Consider the following 20,196-nt stretch of genomic DNA (forward strand, 5'->3'; position numbering starts at 1 on the left):
TGATGATGAAATGTTTGCAACCACCCTGATAATTACAATCGTGTTTCTCTATGGAACTTCTGGTCTTAGAACCCGAGATGTTAGGTTACATGACATTAACAGTAATATGCATGTAGTAGCAATGTTTCATGAACCTCGTTTCAGCCATTTTGCTAATGCACGTTTCTCCCAATTTACCACCACACTTCCTGATAAAAGTTTTTGAAACACCACACAGCGTCGTATTAAAGTTGGTACAGCTGTATTATGTATATCTATTATTTATTTATTACATATTTATTGACTCTATGTATCTAGATTGCATAATACCATACATTGCATCAATGTTCATATTGCTTACTACACGTCAATATTGCTTTACTTCTTTGTCTTGTCTTTACACAGTGTCGTGTCTTGTTTGTATTTAAATTTTAATTCTAATTTAAATTTAATTCTAATTTTTATTTTTTATTTGCACTTCATGTTGTTAAACTGTGGACCCTGAGCTTCGCAATTTTGTCTATCTGTATACTTGTATACGGTTGAGATGACAATAAAGTTTGCTTTGACTTTGACTATTGCACAGGATGTCGGTTGCCCCCATTACAGCCCCCCCCTCTGCACTGAGATGCCATATAGCCTGGTGTTTTAAGTTGGACCAACGGCAACCTCCACGCAAAATCTAGTGACAATCTGTGCAGCTGCTTCTGCGTGATGGCCTTACAGACAACAATACAAGAGGGTTGAAATGGGGGGCCTTAATGTACAAAATGGATAAATAACATCAAATAAAGTCAAAAAATTCAAAAGACAGGTTGTAACAAATTTGCCTGCCACGCCGAAACGGGTCGATCATTACTGCTAACCTGTCCTACTTTAAGGCAGATGATAAAAAGGAAAGGCCAATATCGTACCCTGCAGTGCACCACCGTACACACCTGTTTAAAATGTTCAGGTCAAGCATTCACAGTACGAGAGAGACAAAATAGCAAGTGGTCAATATCCATAAACACTGAGAAATATATCAAAGAAAAGACAGGAGGAGAAAAGGACAATAGCAATCCTTTTCATCTGCCCCCCAACCCAAAAATAACCCTTGTACGTGGTGATACAAAATATATATATTGGCGCAGTGGGTAGCGCTGCTGCCTCGCAGTTGGGAGACCTGGGGACCTGGGTTCGATTCCCGGGTCCTCCCTGCATGGAGTTTGCATGTTCTCCCCGTGTCTGCGTGGGTTTCCTCCCACAGTCCAAAGACATGCAGGTTAGGTGGATTGGCGATTCTAAATTGGCCCTAGTGTGTGCTTGGTGTGTGGGTGTGTGTGTGTGTGTGTCCTGCGGTGGGTTGGCACCCTGCCCAGGATTGGTTCCCTGCCTTGTGCCCTGTGTTGGCTGGGATTGGCTCCAGCAGACCCCCGTGACCCTGTTTGGATTCAGCGGGTTGGAAAATGGATGGATGGATGGATATATATACAGGTGCTGGTCATAAAATTAGAATATCATGACAAAGTTGATTTATTTCACTAATTCCATTCAAAAAGTGAAACTTGTATATTAGATTCATTCATTACACACAGACTGATGTATTTCAAATGTTTATTTCTTTTAATGTTGATGATTATAACTGACAACTAATGAAAGTCCCAAATTCAGTATCTTGGAAAATTAGAATATCAATTAAGACCAATGCATAAAAAGGATTTTAGAAATGTTGGCCAACTGAAAGGTATGAACATGAAAAGTATGAGCATGTACAGCACTCAATATTTATTTGGGGCTCCTTTGGCCTGGATTACTGCAGCAATGCGGCGTGGCATGGAGTCGATCAGTCTGTGGCACTGCTCAGGTGTTATGAGAGCCCATGTTGCTCTGATAGTGGCCTTCAGCTCTTCTGAATTGTTGGGTCTGGCGTATTGCATCTTCCTCTTCACAATACCCCATAGATTTTCTATGGGGTTAAGGTCAGGCGAGTTTGCTGGCCAATCAAGGACAGGGATACCATGGTCCTTAAACCAGGTACTGGTAGCTTTGGCAATGTGTGCAGGTGCCAGGTCCTGTTGGAAAATGAAATCTGCATCTCCATAAAGTTAGTCAGCAGCAGGAAGCATGAAGTGCTCTACAACTTCCTGGTAGACGGCTGCATTGACCTTGGACCTCAGAAAACACAATGGAACAACACCAGCAGATGACATGGCACCCCAAACCATCACTGACTGTGGAAACTTTACACTGGACCTCACGCAACGTGGATTCTGTGCCTCTCCTCTCTTCCTCCAGACTCTGGGACCTTGATTTCCAAAGGAAATGCAAAATTTACTTTTATCAGAGAACATAACTTTGGACCACTCAGCAGCAGTCCAAAGGCGAGACGCTTCTGACGCTGTCTCTTGTTCAAGAGTGGCTTGACACAAGGAATGCGACAGCTGAAACCCATGTCTTGCATACGTCTGTGTGTGGTGGTTCTTGAAGCACTGACTCCAGCTGCAGTCCACTCTTTGTGAATCTCCCCCACATTTTTGAATGGGTTTTGTTTCACAATCCTCTCCAGGGTGCGGTTATCCCTATTGCTTGTCCACTTTTTTCTACCACATCTTGTCCTTCCCTTCGCCTCTCTATTAATGTTCTTGGACACAGAGCTCTGTGAACAGCCAGCCTCTTTAGCAATGACCTTTTGTGTCTTGCCCTCCTTGTGCAAGGTGTCAATGGTCGTCTTTTGGACAACTGTCAAGTCAGCAGTCTTCTCCATGATTGTGTAGCCTACAGAACTCGACTGAGAGACCATTTAAAGGCTTTTGCAGGTGTTTGGAGTTAATTAGCTGATTAGAGTGTGGCACCAGGTGTCTTCAATATTGAACCTTTTCACAATATTCTAATTTTCCGAGATACTGAATTTGGGACTTTCATTAGTTGTCAGTTATAATCATCAACATTAAAAGAAATAAACATTTGAAATACATCAGTCTGTGTGTAATGAATGAATCTAATATACAAGTTTCAGTTTTTGAATGGAATTACTGAAATAAATCAACTTTGTCATGTTTTTCTAATTTTATGACCAGCACCTGTACAGTAAGAATATCACTCCCCCAGTTCCACTTTCGATGCTAACATGCAAGTCCAAAGTTGCAGCACCTGTTGACAGCAGGTGAAACGAAGAGTATAATTGTATGCCGTCTCCAAGCCATGAAAGTCTCAACTATATAAAGCTATACAGTCCGTCTGCGCCATGATATAGAACAATAAGGTCTTCATGAAACTCAACCGAGTCCGTGGGAAATAGCGGGACGCCCAATTCACAAATCAAAAGAGAATCGCCGACTTCCACCTAACAGTCCGATTGTTGGCAGCTCCAGGACGCTCTTCTTATGGCCCAGGCAGATGCTGATCTGCTTCCTTTGATTTTCCCGTCTTCTTCTTGGCTGTCCTCTCTCCTTTTAAAATGGTGCACTTTATGCAAATTGCTCCCAGAAAACTAAAAAAAAAAAAAAGGAAACCGGATGTCCCACCTCTGGGGCACCGCTGTCAATCTCAGTCTGTAAGGAACTATCCACACAAAACCCGATCGACAGCAGAAGAACACGTTACTTTTGTTTATGTGGCAGCGCTACAAGTTTGGGGGTGTTATACTTTTTATTTATATATATATATATATATATATATATATATATATATATATATATATATATATATATATATATATATATATATATATATAGGAAGTTGATTTTAGACATTTACAAATAGGAAACTTTGTCATGCCAAATAGAGTAAGAATTAGATATGAAAGGCACTCCTATAATAGATAGATAGATAGATATGAAAGGTGCTATATAACAGATAGAGAGACAGAAATAAAAGACAGTATTTAATAGATAGACAGTATAATATATAGATTACTGTGAAAGACACAACATAACAGTTTTTTTTTATTATTAGTTTTACATTTTTTATTAATTAATTTATTACTATTTCAGATTATTTCTATATTAACTTACCTGTTATTTATCTAATTTAGTATAGCATACTGCAGTGGGCTGGTGCCCTGCCCAAGGTTTGTTCCTGCCTTGCACCCTGTGTTGGCGGGGATTGGCTCCAGCAGACCCCCGTGACCCTGTAGTTAGGATATAGCGGGTTGGATAATGGATGGATGGATAGTATAGCATAGTTCTTTACCTGTCTTGCATTTGTCCTCTGTTTATGTATATTTTGCACTGCCATCCTGCTATTTCGTGTCACTGTATGCTGCAATACGGTGTATGGATGGTATGACAATAAAGCCACCTGACTTGACTTGACTTGAATTCACAATGAACCGCCAGGAACTGTGGGAGACCCTCCTGATTGGTAGGGCGGAGAGGGCAGTTCTTGGAGGTGATTGGCAGGTGGATATTTTATAATTTATCATTTATGTTAGGTAGAATGCCTAGAGAGGGCTGGGTGGTCTTATGGCCTCAGAACCCCTGCAGATTTTATTTTTTCTCCGGCCGTCAGGAGTTTTTAGTTTTTTTCTGTCCTCCCTGGCCTTCAGACCTTACTTTATTCTATGTTCATTAGTGTTCCCTAATTTTATTTTCTTACTTATTTTGTCTTTTTTCTCTTTCTTCATCATGTAAAGCACTTTGAGCTACATTGTTTGTATGAAAATGTGCTATAGACATAAATGTTGCTGCTGTTGTTGATGTTGGGGAACCACCCACAAAACACATGGAATGTAACAAAGGCAGCTTAAATACATGGAAAAAAAAATCAAAATTATTAACCATTATGAAAAATGCTGCACGTCCTCTCTGTCACACAACAACACTGAGGACTTTCAGACAATGAATCATTCAGCAGAAGTGTGTCCAGAAACACGATGGGGGGCCTTTATGCCAACAGCAGTACGTCTACATAGTGCCTCTCTAGGAACGGCACTGCCAAGTCAGAAGTTCTTTCTTTCTTTTGATTTTTTTTTCTTGATTTATAGTAATTCCAGTTTGTGTTCAGACCAAAGTGTGTGTGTATGTATGTTTATTTACATTTTTATCTACCTATTTATTTACTTACTTATTTATTTACATATTTATCTAACTATTTATTTACTTATTTATGTATTTTTCTACCTATTTATTTACTTGCTTATTTATTTACATATTTTCCTATTTATTTACTTATTTATTTACATATTTGTCTACCTATTTATTTACTTATTTATTTATGTATTTTTCTACCCAATTATTTACATATTTACCTATTTATTTATTTACATATTTATCTACCTATTTATTTACTGATTTATTTATGTATTTTTCTACCTATTTATTTCCATACAGTAATCCCTCGCTACTTTGCGGTTCACTTTTCGCGGATTCACGACTTCGCGGATTTTATATGTAAGCATATCTAAATATATAACGCGGATTTTTCGCTGCTTCGCAGGTTTCTGCGGACAATGGGTCTTTTTACTTCTGGTATTTGCTTCCTCAGTTGGTTTGCCCAGTTGATTTCATACAAGAGATGCTATTGGCGGATGGCTGAGAAGCTACCCAATCAGAGCACGCACTTAAGTTCCTGTGTGCTGCTGATTGGCTCAGCGACGGAGTGCTGCATTAACCAGGAAGTGTCATCTCACTCATTCAGCATTAACGTGCTCTTGCTACTGCATTTAGGGGATTATCACCTTCATCGTCATCATTTTTACTGCGCAGCATATTCATCACCATCATCACGTCATATATAGCTACGTGTACTTCGCTATACAGTAAGTGTAAACTTATCTATCGATTTCAAATTGCTTAGCAGTTGTCCCTGTTATTAATAGAGTAAATTTCCCATTGGGATTAATAAAGTATCTATCTATCTATCTATCTAAATGGTGGGTTGTAAACAATACAGGGAGGGTTTAAAAACGTCCAAATACACGTTAAATAATTAAATAAATATGGTGTCCCTACTTCGCGGAAATTCAGTTATCGCGGTCGGCCTTGGAACCTATCTCCCGCGATAAGTGAGGGATTACTGTATTTACATATTTATCTACCTATTTATTTACTTACTTGTTTATGTATTTTTCTACCTATTTATTTACTTGCTTATTTATTTACATATTTACCTATCCATCCATCCATCCATTTTCCAACCCGCTGAATCCGAACACAGGGTCACGGGGGTCTGCTGGAGCCAATCGCAGCCAACACAGGGCACAAGGCAGAGAACCAATCCCGGGCAGGGTGCCAACCCACCGCAGATATTTACCTTATTTACTTACTTATTTATCTACGTATTTATTTACTTACTTATTTATTTATGTATTTTTCTACCTATTTATTTACATATTTACCTATTTATTTATTTATGTATTTTTCTACCTATTTATTTACTTGCTTATTTATTTACATTTTTACCTATTTACTTACTTATTTATTTACATATTTATCTATGTATTTATTTACTTATTTATTTATGAATTTTTCTACCTATTTATTTACATATTTACCTATTTATTTATTTATGTATTTTTCTACCTATTTATTTACTTACTTATTTATTTACATGTTTACCTATTTACTTACTTATTTATTTACATACTTATCTACGTATTTATGTACTTATTTATTTATGTATTTTTCTACCTATTTATTTACATATTTACCTATTTATTTATTTACATATTTATCTACTTATTTATTTACTGACCTATTTATTTATGTATTTATCTACCTATTTCTTTACTTACTTATTTATTTACGTATTTATCTACCTATTTATTTACTTGCTTGTTTATTTACATATTTACCTGTTTATTTACTTACTTATTTATTTATGTATTTTTCTACCTATTTATTTACTTACTTATTTATTTATTTACATATTTACCTATTTATTTACTTATTTATTTATTTGCATATTTATCTACCTATTTATTTATCTACCTATTTATTTACTTATTTATTTATTTACATATTTATCTTCCTATTTATTTACTTATTTGTGTACCTATTTATTTATTTAAAGAGCTTCTGTTTAAAGCCAAATTTCCCTCTGAGCACACACAAAGCTCTATCTATCTATGTATCTGATTAAAAAAACAAGAAAGATGCACATAACCAACATTAAAAGAATCACAAACAAACAAAAGAGACCTAAAACAAGAGCTTGAACCCCAGCCAGGTGAAGAATCCCTGGCCGAGACATGGCAATCTGAAGTATACACTGAAGTCTACTCTAGAAATGTAGAAACTGAAGTATGAGATGTGATCCAAAATTACGGTGAACATTTAACTAAAAAAACATTGATTACAATAAAAGACACATATCCATTAATCCCCCTCAAAATACTCCCCTGGCTTCGAACACACTTATCCCATCGTTCGTGCCACTTTCTGAAGCAGTTCTGCAAATCCTCTTCCGTGAGTGTCTTTAGTTGCGCTGTCATGGCCACCTCGATGATCAAGATCTAATGTCATGGTGATTGTGATGGTTGTCTTTTTTGACCTTGATGGAATTGTGCGAGCTGAGTTTGTACCCAGGAACACTACGGTGAAGTCTGAATATTATAAGGGTGTATTAAAGTGTTTAAGAAACGATGCGCCTAGAAAACAACCTGAGAAATGGGCAGATGGTTTCATCCTCCATCATGACAACGCTCCGTGTCACACATAGCTTCTGTTACGGCAGTTTCTATCAAATAAAAACATTGCGGTGTGTCCTCATCCACCTTGCTCACCGGATCTGCCACCGTGCGACTTCTAGTTCTTCCCCAAAGTCAAAATGGTCAAATGAAAGGTAAACGTTTTGAATCAATTCAGGACATCGAGGCAGTGTAACTAAAGAAATTCACGAAAGAGGACTGCTTCAGAAAGTGGCAAGAACAATGGGGGAGTATTTTGAGGGGGTTTAATGGCAATGTCTCTTTTACTGTAATAAATTTTTATTTTATTTAAACATTCTCTGTATTTTTTGATCACACCTCATATAACGAGAAGTAGATGGAACCCCATTAAACCCTAACTTGTAATCCTAAGAATTTTAAACATTGGAAAAATAATTTTAATTTAGGGCAGGTTTCATATTTGTTTTGAAGGGCACAGGTCAATGGCTACTACTATATTTAAGATATTTTTACTTTAAACATTGAAATAGCTTTGTTTTTGGCAGACATACTGTTAAAGAAAATGAATCATTGTATCCGATAATTCTAACTACTAGTTATGCCACACTCATTGTTGGAGCTGCTCTGAAGAAGAGAGACACTAAAGTTCTCTCAGTCTGTCATTAGCAAATTTGACTTACAAAAGGTGAAGTGTTTGTGTTTAATTTTGTAATTGTCGTTGCCACATAACCAGTCATGTATGGTTGTGAGATATGGACGCTACCCAGTGACATGAGATGAAGACTGGACTCCTTCATGTAATGTCTCTTTGGGTACCACTGGTTTGACTTTGTGTTGCTCATGGAGTCCCGAATGAGGCACATTATCTGAATTGTTAGGGAGCGTCAGTTACAGCACTTACAGCCATGTGGTGCAAATCCCCGAGGGTGATCAGACTGACAGGATCCTCGCAGGAGCAACAGCTCATACAGCACGGAAATCCATGCAAGTTTTGTGGGAGATGTTTCCGAGGATCCCCGTGTCTGCGTGGGTTTCCTCTGGGCGCTCCGGTTTCCTCCCACAGTCCAAAGACATGCAGGTTAGGTGGATTGGCGATTCTAAATTGGCCCTAGTGTGTGCTTGGTGTGTAGGTGTGTTTGTGTGTGTCTTGCGGTGGGTTGGCACTCTGCCCGGGATTGGTTCCTGCCTTGTGCCCTGTGTTGGCTGGGATTGGCTCCAGCAGACCCCCGTGGACCCTGTGTTCGGATTCAGCGGGTTGGATAATGGATGGATGGATGTTTCCGAGGAACATGATCTCATTGCGAGGCAATTTCAAGTGGCCTTCACGTTCGCCTGATCTCGCTCTGTGTGATTTCTTCTTGTGGGGCTCTCTCAAGTTGAAGGTATACACACACTGACCTCAAAACCTTGAAGCCCTCAAGGACACTATTCGCCATGAAATCGCCGCTATTAACCGTGAAATGGCCGAACGAGTCAAGTGAGCGTTCAGAATTCGTCTCGAAGAGTGTATCGCTGATGATGGCCAACACCTTGAAGACATGATTTTTAAAACAGTGAAAAAAATCTATTTTTTATACCCTGTTTTGTGTTATAATGAAATTTATTTTATCTTATAGTGTTTTTGTAAAATATACTTCTTTTTGGTTCACCCTGTACAAGAGACCGTTGATTCAAATCATAGGATACTTGGTCAGAACGTGCACACGGTATATTTGTCGGAAACCGAATTTCAATTATAGATGTATTGCAAGACAGTAGCTTCCATGATAATGTATATTGATCCATATAACATAACTTCTTGTACTACATCTGTCACTTGCAGGTTGACTTTGGCTGGGTCTTTCATATTCATTCTACATTTTCACGTGTCTTTTCTATAGCCTCCTAATTCTTCAGCTTTATGTGCTACATGAAAAAATACAGAATTTGATGTTTGTAAAGTCACACATGTTCACAGATTGAGTTTATGCCATGTATCTTGGTGGCGATCTGTGAGCAGCAATATGGTTTCATGCCAGGAGAGAGTCCTACAGACGTGATATTTGCTTTAAGAGTGTTAATGGAGAGATACAGAGAAGGTTAGAAGGAATTGCATTGCGTGTTTGTGGACTTAAGAGAATGCGTATGATAAGGCACCAAGAGAGGAGTTCTGGTACTGTATGAAGAAGTTGGGAGCAGCAGAAAGTAGGTGAGGGTGGTACAAGATATGTATAATGATAGTGTGAGTGCGGTGAGTTGTGCGATAGGAATGACAGCCTGGTTCAAGGGGAGAGCTTTTACAGTAGCAGGCAGATCATTCCACAGCTTTGGGATCCTGTAACTAAAAGGTCGACATCTCTCTGTTATTTTATTAATCCTTCGAATCTTTTGTAGGCCGGTTATGATTGCTCTTTCTTCCTGCATGTCATCATTAATGTTTACCCCTAGGTAACTTCACATGTGCAGTGCAAGGTGAGAGGTGGCAGATACATGGTCATGTGTTTATGTCCTGGAGGTAATTCAGTGCACAAGGCATAGTGTGGCATTGAGAATTGGCCCCTTTGCTAAAGTATACACAACCTCCCTTTGGACATTAGAACACTAAAAGCCCTTCTGTTATTAAAGTAGATTATTCTAATTAGCTACAGTTGTGCATGTGCAAATCAAATAGTGCCATCTATTATGTGTCTAATTCATGAACATTACAACAATGTAGATGAGAACAGGCCATTCAGTCCAACAGGGCTTGCCAGTCCTATCCACTTAATTCTTCTAAAATAACAAGTTGAATTTTTGAAGTCCTACTGTCCTGGAGAGAAACTCATTCTCACCTCAGAGACAAACACTCAAAAGATGAGCAAGCAGAATAAGAGTTTTCTGCGTAGAACACAAAGCCGTCTCAGTTCAATGAAGTGAGCCCCTTATTCCGGGCGAGCCTCGTATTTATTACAATTCTTATCACTAAGCAACCTTGCTTTGCACATTTTTCATTACTTTCTGACTACTAAAACACAACTCCCTCATCCTGTTGGTTTCTTTTTTCTAATGCTCATTTGGTGTAATTACTTTCTCTCCATCTATCGCCACTTTTATCTTGACTCATTGGCCACATTTGCCATTGGGCCCTGGAATCACCTAATCACCTTTCCAAATTCACTTAATTAGTTTTCACATTCTTAGCTTTGGGCTGATAAATATTGGTGGTTTTGTAGTTAGTTAGAAGAATAGAAAAAGTACAGGCATGAGCCTTTAATAATTAAATCTTACCTGACCTTAAGCTATGACATGTTTTGTTTTAATTTGATTGAGATTACATTGATACATAGATTTAAATTCTCTATACTACCACACTACTCGGTCACTTATTCCGAGTGTCTGTGGGTTCTTTGGGTAAAGAAAAATGTTTGTGTAAAATCTACCAACTGTGTCCCTGTGTTGTTGATGAACTCATTTTAAAGTCACTGTCTCCATCCAGTGGACTAACTTCAGTCAGGTCTCCTCTTAATCTTCTTTTGCTTAAACTGTAAAGGCTCAGCTGGTATGAATAGTCTGACAATAAAGCCACTTAACTTATCTGATTGAAAATTAGAACAACTGAGATGAGAACAGGCCATTCAGTCCAGCAAAACTCACTGACCCTATCAACTTCATTCTTCTAAAATAACATCATATCGAATTTTGAAAGCCTACTTGGTCACTTATTCCAGGTGTCTGTGGTTCTCTGTGTAAAGAAAAACTTCCTAAAGTTTGTGTGAAATTTACTCTTAACAAGTTTCCAACTGTGTCCCCGTGTTCTTGATGAACTCATTTTAAAGTCACCGCCTTGATCCACTGGACTATTTCCCTTCATAATTTTAAACACTTCAGTCAGGTCTCCTCTTAATCTTCTTTTGTCTTAATACAACAACAACAACAACAACAACATTTATTTATATAGCACATTTTCATACAAAAAGTAGCTCAAAGTGCTTTACATAATGAAGAAAAGAAAAATAAAAGACAAAATAAGAAATTAAAATAAGGCAACATTAGTTAATATAGAAAAGGAGTAAGGTCCGATGGCCAGGATGGACAGAAAAACAAAAAAAAAACTCCAGAAAGCTGGAGAAAAAAATAAAATGTGTAGGGGTTCCAGGCCACAAGACCGCCCAGTCCCCTCTGGGCATTCTACCTAACATAAATGAAATAGTCCTCTTTGTAGTTAGGGTTCTCACGGAGTCACTTGATGCTGATGGTCATACAGACCTCTGGCTTTTAATCCATCCATCATTTTTGGAACATCATGGTACTTAGAGTAGATGGTGGTGGCACAAGCCACCACCAAAAGGACACCGGAAAAGGAAACAGAAGAGAGAAAAGTGGTTAGTACAGATTTTAGAGCCACCATGAATGGTTATTATAATGAATTGGATATACAGAGTATCAGGATTAAATTACAGTGAAGTTATGAGAAGGCCATGTTAAAGGAATGTGTTTTCAGCAGTTTTTTAAAGTGCTCCACTGTATTAGCCTGGCGAATTCCTACTGGCAGGCTATTCCAGATTTTAGGTTCATAACAACAGAAGGCCGCCTCACCACTTCTTTTAAGTTTTGCTCTTGGAATTCTAAGGAGACACTCAGTTGAGGATCTGAGGTTGCGATTTGGAATATAAGACGTCAGACATTCCGATATATAGGATGGGGCGAGATTATTTAAGGCTTTATAAACCATAATCAAAATTTTAAAGTTAATCCTGAATGACACAGTGACATCAAAACTGGAGAGATGTGCTCGGATTTTCTTTTCCTGGTAAGGATTCTAGCAGCTGTATTCTGCACTAGTTGCAAACGATTTATGTCTTTTTTGGGTAGTCCTGAGAGGAATGCGTTACAGTAATCTAGTCGACTGAAAACAAATGCATGAACTAATTTCTCAGCATCTTTCAATGATATAAGAGGTCTAACTTTTGCTATGTTTCTTAAGTGAAAAAATGCTGTCCTAGTGATCTGATTAATATGCGATTTAAAATTTAGATTACAGTCAACAGTTACCCCTAAGCTTTTTACCTCCGTTTTGACTTTTAATCCTAATGCTTCCAGTTTATTTCTAATAGCCTCATTGTATCCATTACTGCCAATTACCAAGATTTCAGTTTTCTCTTTATTTAACTTGAGAAAGTTACTATTCATCCATTCTGAAATACAAGTCAGACATTGTGTTAGTGAATCAAGAGATTCGGGGTCATCAGGCGCTATTGATAAATACAGCTGTGTGTCATCAGCATAGCTGTGGTAGCTCATGTCGTGCCCTGAGATAATCTGACCTAATGTAAGCATGTAGATTGAGAAGAGCAGCAGACCCAGGATAGAGCCTTGTGGAACACCATATAGGATATCATGTGTCTTTGAGTTGTAATTACCACAACTAACAAAGAATTTTCTCCCTGCCAGGTAGGATTCAAACCAATTTAAGACACTGCCAGAGAGGCCCACCCACTGACTAAGGCGATTCTTAAGAATATTATGATCAATGGTGTCAAATACGGCACTCAGATCTAAGAGGCTCGGCTCTTTTAATCTTTCTTCATAACTCACCTCCTGTAGCCCTGAACTTAGCCTAGTTGCTCTTCTCTGGACTTTTTCTAGTGCTGCTATGTCCTTTTTGTAGCCTGTAGACCAAAACTGCACCCAGTACTTCAGATGAGGCCTCACCAGTGTGTTAAAAAGGTTGAGCAGAACCTCCTTGGACTTGTACTGACACATCAAGGCGCTATATAACCTGACATTCTGTTAGCCTTCTTAATGGCTTCTGTCAGGCAGCCGAAACTGACGAGTCCACTATGACTCCAAAGTCCTTCTCATAAGGTGTACTTTTGATTTTCAGACCTCCCATTGTGTATTGTAATAAAGACAAAAAACGATCATAAAGGTTTGGGGTATCTGTCTCCGTATACTGTAAGATTTTTCTTAAATTAGTCAGTTCACACATAGAACAAAAGACAACTGGTATAGGAACAGGCGGACAATTTATAGTGTGGGAACGGAAGTGGACAGATGGAATGCTGGGAAGGAACCGTGGTGGTAGATGGGTGGTAATGACGTCATCAGGTGGGGACCAGAGGGAAGGAAGGAACTTGGAAGTGGCTTGAGTGTCTATGGAGTCCGGGTGAATTCACGGCAGTGTCGCTTTGTTTTTCTTGAGGGAACAAAGAGAGAAAGGTTAGTACCCTGTCGTTGTCCCTTAACATGAGATGTTGCGGTGCCCATCGGGTCTTTAAGCCGCTCCCTATGCGCTCGTGCGTGATAGTATTCAAACCTAACATTTTTACTTCCTTTGTGTAATTTTTTATATTTACTGACATTAAATTTAATCTGCCACAAATTTGCCCCAGCCTGTCTGCAGTCCAAGTCCTTTTGTGATGATTGAACAGATTCTCGATTATCTGCCAATCCACCTCGCTTGGTATCATCTGCAAACTTAACCTGCTTGTTATTTGTATTCCTATCCAAATCATTTATATACAAGGGCGAGTCAAGCTAAAGTTAGAAAGTGTGACTTATCAGATGATGGAATGAACCTTAACAAAGCTGATGATGTCATTTCTCAATGTCGTCACCAACCTTCTCAATGCACTTGCGCCACCTGCCTGGCAGTGCCAGCAGAATAAAAGGTTTTGTCTTGTCCTTGCAGCCACTCGCACACCCGAGTTCTTCTCGAACACTCCATGCCGATGGGTACCACAGTCACTAGTGCAAGTTACTGTGACTTGCTGGAGACCAATATGAAGCCTGCTATTTGATCCCAGCGGTGGGGTCTGCTGTCTCAAGGGGTCCTTTTGCTGCCAGATAATGACACGCACACTGCTAAGAACACTAAGGCTTGTCTGGAGAAACTGAAGTCTGAGGTATTGCCACATCCTCCTTATTTGCCAGATTTGGCACTGTGTGATTTCCACCTTTTTGGACTGCTAAACAAAACATCTGGGTGGTCGTCAATTCAAGACAGATGACGACGTGAAGAAAGCGGTGCACAAGTGGCTGTGAGGACAAGACAAAACCTTTTATTCTGCTGGCACTTCCAGGCAGGTGGCACAAGTGCATTGAGAAGGATGGAGACTACATTGAGAAATCACATCATCAGTTTTGTGAAGGTTCATTTCATTTTCTGATAAATCCCATTTTATAACTTTAGCTTGACCCTCCTTTGTATATTGATTAATGTTTTTATTTTGGTCTGTTTATTCATTTTCATAACCCACTTTTATACACCAGGACTGCAGGCTGTCTCAACAGCATTGGCAGAGTCTGGAACTGATCACTGAACCGGTCACTAGTCCTCATGTATACTTACACTCGGCCAGTTTGAAGAGACATCAGTTCACCCAACCAGTACAGCCTTGGAAAGCTAAAGAATCCTAAGGAGTAAGACAATACAATACAATGCAATTTATTTTTGCATAGCCCAAAATCATACAAGAAGTGCCGCAATGGGCTTTAACAGGCCCTGCCTCTTGACAGCCCCCCAGCCTTGACTCTCTAAGAAGACAAGGAAAAAACTCCCAAAAAAAACCCTTTGTAGGGAAAAAATGGAAGAAACCTCAGGAAAGGCAGTTCAAAAAGAGACCCCTATCCAGGTAGGTTGGGCGTACAGTGAGTGTCAAAATAAAGGGGGTAAATACAACACAATACACAGAATACAAGTAATCCTCAACACAACACAATACAATAGTAAAATAAAAATATTACAAGTACAGAGCAGAATTTAACAGTAGATAATATCACATAATATGATTTGGATTTGTTTAGAGTCCTGGAGACCTCAGCCATCAAGCTGCCTCCCCCATTTGGCCATTCCACAGCTGAAACAGTGCTGGGCCATCCAATCCGATGAAAGAACCCCTCTACCCGACGATTCCTGCGATCCTCCATCAGGGATGACTTTACCTTAGACAGGCAAAACAACCTGGCAGGTGGGCCGTGGCACCAAGTGCCACATTTCAGTACTGAAAAATAGAAACTGATGTGCAAAGTCTTTTCAGACAGTCAGCATTTGAAACTCTGCAGCTGGTAGGGAGCAGCGATGGGCACAGCGCCAGATTACCCCACTCGAGTTATATATGCTGCAGCTAATTGACTTCCCAGATGTGTTTCCCGGCTCTTCAGCACCCATATAATAGATTGGAGAGGGATTCACATGTAATCTCTTAATAGTGAAAATGGATTGGCAAGCAGGGTGTTAAGCTGTCAACAGCTACTCCAGCCCCTCCATGCTAGATACAGTCTGAATATATTTAAGGAAACTGTACTATACAATACAGTATATAAATGGCTCAGTGGTGTTGCCATGGCAACAGAGAAATAATTGTGTTTATGTGGCACTTTACTGTATGGCCTCAGGAAGTCTCTGCATCTGATTTTAAGGGGCTGGGCATCTCTGAAATGTCACACAGAATAAAAATGAGGCAATACAAAAACATTTGACATCTCTTGATACGACTCTAAAGAAAAAAATACCAACAAATTATTTTATTATGGGTATTTGCTTCTAATTACATTCTACTAGAATAACAGTGAAATCGCTAACATGCAGACCTCGAAACGTGAGGGTTGGTAGCATCACATCCACCACACTGATTGATCCTCACCCCACACGCTCCACTGGGTGGTATGCTGTGAACCCAGCAATTGCTGTGTGGCAAAACAGAGCTTTAACTCCATCGTTACATTTTGTAATGATGCCACCTTCATAGGTGATCACTAATAATTGTGTGATCACTAATAATTATGAGACAGATTACAGAGAAGAGGTCGACCTGCCAACATAGTGACGCCAGGACAACTTTAATGTCAGCAAAACCAAGGAGTTGGTCATAGACGTCAGGAAGCAGAAAACTGGCCACACTTCCATCTACATCAGAGGAGTTAGGATTGAGATGAAGTGATCATTATAGATGAACTCAAGTGGATACAGTTGTCATTTCGATCATCGTTTAGGTATCTGAAAAAAAAGGTGAATGTTAAATAAGGGTCAAACAATAAACAGGTTAGGAGCAAATCATCAGACATGCATAGACATAGAGGTGAGAGAACATTAAGGGAATAATGTTCAGCAGTCCATTGAATCATCACAGAGAGACTTGGACAGCTACAGGCTTGGGCTGATCTGTGGATGATGAAGTTTAATGTCAGTAAATATAAAGTGTTAAAAGTAGGAAACAAAAATGTTGGGTTTGAATGCACAGTGGGAGGTCTGAAAATCAAAATGGGAAAGATTTAGGAGTCATAGGGGACTCAACTCTATCAACTTCCCCTCAGTGTTTAGAAGCCATTAAGAAGGCTAACAGAATGTCAGGTTATATAGCGCTTTGATGTGTGGAGTACAAGTAACAGGAGATTATGCTCAAGCTTTATAACACGCTAGTGAGGCCTCATCTGGAGTACTAGGGGCAGTTTTGGTCTCCAGGTTACAAAAAGGACACAGCAGCACTAGAAAGAATCCAGAGAAGAGCTACTTGGCTGATTTGAGGGCTACGGGGATAAGTTATGAGGAAAGATTAAAAGAGCAAAAGAAGATTAAGAGGAGACCTGACTAAAGTGTTTAAAATGATGAAGGGAATTAGTCCAGTGGATCAAGACGGTGACTTTAAAATGAGTCCATCAAGAACATAGGGACACAGCTGGAGGCTTGTTAAGGGTAAATTTCACACAAACATGAAGTTTTTCTTCACACAGAAAACCACAGACACTTGGAATAAGCGACCAAGTCATGTGGTGGACAGTAGGACTTTAGGGCCTTCAAAACTTTAAGAATTAAGTTGATAGGACTGGCAAGCTTTGTTGAGCTCAATTGTTCTAATTTTCAATAAGATAAGTCAAGTGGCTTTATTGTCACATTTTCCATACACCCTATTGCAGCATACAGAGGCACAAAATAACGGAAGAAAGTATTGGAAGAAGCCAAACCAATTCTGCTAGGTACTACAACAGCTTCTATGGCTTGGCTGTCCGGACTCTGAACTCTGTGCTGCCTTCAGATCAGCCCTTAGTCGTGAATTTATACGTAGTACACAGTTTACACTTGTCACTACTGTTGTGTTTTTATGATTCATTTTACAGTTATTATGTATTACTGTCTCTTTCAAATAATTACTATACGCTTACCTATTATTTATTTGTAATTATTTACAGTATTTATCTATTATATTATAGTATAGTTCTTTACCTGTCTTGTACTTGTCCTGTGTTTATGTATATTTTTGCCACTGTGGTCCTGTTTTTTGTGCCACTGTATGCTGCAATACAGTGTATGGATGTTATGACAATACAGCCACGTGACTTGACATAAGATATAAAGGTGAAAGAACATTAAAGATCAGGAAGGAAACAAAGGAGATAAAATCGTTGGCAAGTCAGAGTCAAAGGCTATTTGGAGATCTGCATAAGATGATTCTTACCCTGCCTTAAGAAAGTGCCTGAGTTGCCTTGAAAGCTTACACATTGTAATCTGTTCAGTTAGCCAATAAAAAGTGTTTGTTTGCTTGATTTCTTGTTGCATCTGTAATGGATAACATGATGCATCACAATTCTACTATTGACTTTATCAATAAATGCGCGGCAGTATCCTCTGTTTTTGGGGCAGTGTTTCACAATCCTGAGCTTGATGGACACCTTGTTTGCTAGTTTTAAATTCCACCAATGTTTTCTTAATCTGAGGAGGTTTGCTGGATCAAATGAAATCTTTGTTTCTTTTTTTTCAATGAGCATTTTCAATTTAAACATTCTGTACACCCAATCGTGCATTTTCTTTCTTCTAGGAAATCTTAAAATAAAAAAGGTGTATTTCCGTCTCCGGCATTCATTGTAAAAAGCCTTTTTTCCTTTCCTCCTCCTTTGGATTTGTCTTGATTGCTTTTAGCAGGTTTTGCCTAAACTGCAATTTAATTTTGCTTCGATGTCAACTTTGCAGAAAACACGGCTGCAACGTCTTTACGGCTACACCTCGAGAGGGAATCTCATTCTCTGTCCTTGAAATGTGCATATTTACTTAATTACTTCTAAAATGGTGAACGACTTCAATGCTTTTTATGAAATTTCCCAATTTGTGCTTTCCTCATGTAGTAATCCGGTTCAGAAATGAGAATTATAATAGACACCATTAGAGAAAAAAAATGGGTTGCATTAGTCCTTTTTAGTTTTATTTGTGTATATTTGTTACATTGTATTCATATTTTATATTTCATATTATTCATATTTTCCAAATTGGAATTTTCTATTACATGATTATGGCCAATGGGAGTTTACTCAGCCAAGCATTGCATATGTATGAATGCATTTCCAAAGAATATTAAAAGTTTAAATTTTTCCTTTTTGTGCTGATTTGATTTGTAATGTAGTATGTTTTTGTAACTCACTTTGTTTTTATTTACTTAATATTTATAATTTTACAATGATTTCAAATGTCTTTGTGTAAGTTGATTGAGGGGTACTTTATTAGCTCAATGTAACAACTTTGCTTTATATATATATATATATATATAAATAAAAAAATATATAAAAATCTAAAAAAAATTATATATATAAAATTTTATTTATTTATTTATTTATTTATTTATTTATTTTAGAAGAATGAAGCCATGATTACCGTCAGTACTGGTCTGCTACTCTGAGCCTCATCCCAGTCTTCTACAGCTGTTTGTCGGACTGCTTTGTTGCACTGGACTGCCTGCGTAATGCAGAAAGCCATGGCTGGGGAAAATGGCTGCCGCAACTTGATCAATGCTCAGTGCCTGGCAAGCCTGCTGCAGCGTGGAGTGGAGCAAACCTTGGTCATCGACAGCCGGACCTTCTCAGAGTATAACGCCTCTCATGTTCTCAGCTCTGTCAACATATGCTGCTCCAAATTGGTTAAGCGCCGTCTGCAGCAAGACAAAGTCTCAATCACTGAACTTATCCAGCCCAACTCCAAGATTAAGGTATTGAACTTTTCATTTTATTCTTCAGTGACCTTCACATTGTTCTTGAATGCTCTCATGCAGTGTAGCAAGTGAGCTTCTGCTTACTCTCGGGACACTCAAATGTCAGTGGCCTAGTCTGGAAAACGTTTTGTTTTAAATGGGAACAGAGAAGTGCGTTTGTTCCTAATGCAGTTTGGTGAATAAATTTTCTCCGCGTATATTCTGCCAACCCCTTAAAAATTCAGTCAGGTGCCCAATACTGGAACAAGGAATGCCGCCTACCAGTTTGTGTAAATCGGTGTGTCCCATGATGCTTTAGTTAAGAAACACAAATCCGTTCTGTCTTGTTAGTATTAACTGCTTGCCAACTGGGAATATTTTAGAAGGAGTGGTTGTAATGTTATGAACGCCTACAGTGACCTTTGAGTGTGGTTCATAGGAAGGAAGAATTCTGAAATGCAAATATTTGCTTTTGTAAATACTAAGGGGCTTTTCCCCCTGCTCGCTTTGCTTGCTAACCCCCCGGCCTGCGCTACGTGCTAGCCTCTCTGCGGTTCTGCTGCTCGCGTATGGGGATGTGGATGTACAATTTAAACAGATTTTTATTTTCATGGGAAGACCAGACGTTGTTAACACTTGTAGATATTCATTGTGATATTGTAATTTGTTGTTTTCATCTTCCGCACAATCAATCCATTGATACGCATTTAACCA

General features: G+C 38.8%; 1 protein-coding gene across 1 annotated transcript in view; it reads left to right on the forward strand.

Moving 5' to 3' along the window:
• The window catches only part of dusp8a (dual specificity phosphatase 8a), a 412,005-nt gene that overhangs the window by 107,715 nt on the left and 284,094 nt on the right, over positions 1 to 20,196 (forward strand). The window contains exon 2 of the mRNA XM_028796023.2: positions 19,150 to 19,500. Coding sequence (XP_028651856.2) covers positions 19,258 to 19,500 — 243 coding nt within the window. The 5' untranslated portion in view covers positions 19,150 to 19,257. The remainder of the gene's footprint in view (positions 1 to 19,149; positions 19,501 to 20,196) is intronic.

This window comes from Erpetoichthys calabaricus, chromosome 2 (assembly GCF_900747795.2).
Source record: "Erpetoichthys calabaricus chromosome 2, fErpCal1.3, whole genome shotgun sequence".
Classification (NCBI taxonomy): domain Eukaryota; kingdom Metazoa; phylum Chordata; class Cladistia; order Polypteriformes; family Polypteridae; genus Erpetoichthys; species Erpetoichthys calabaricus.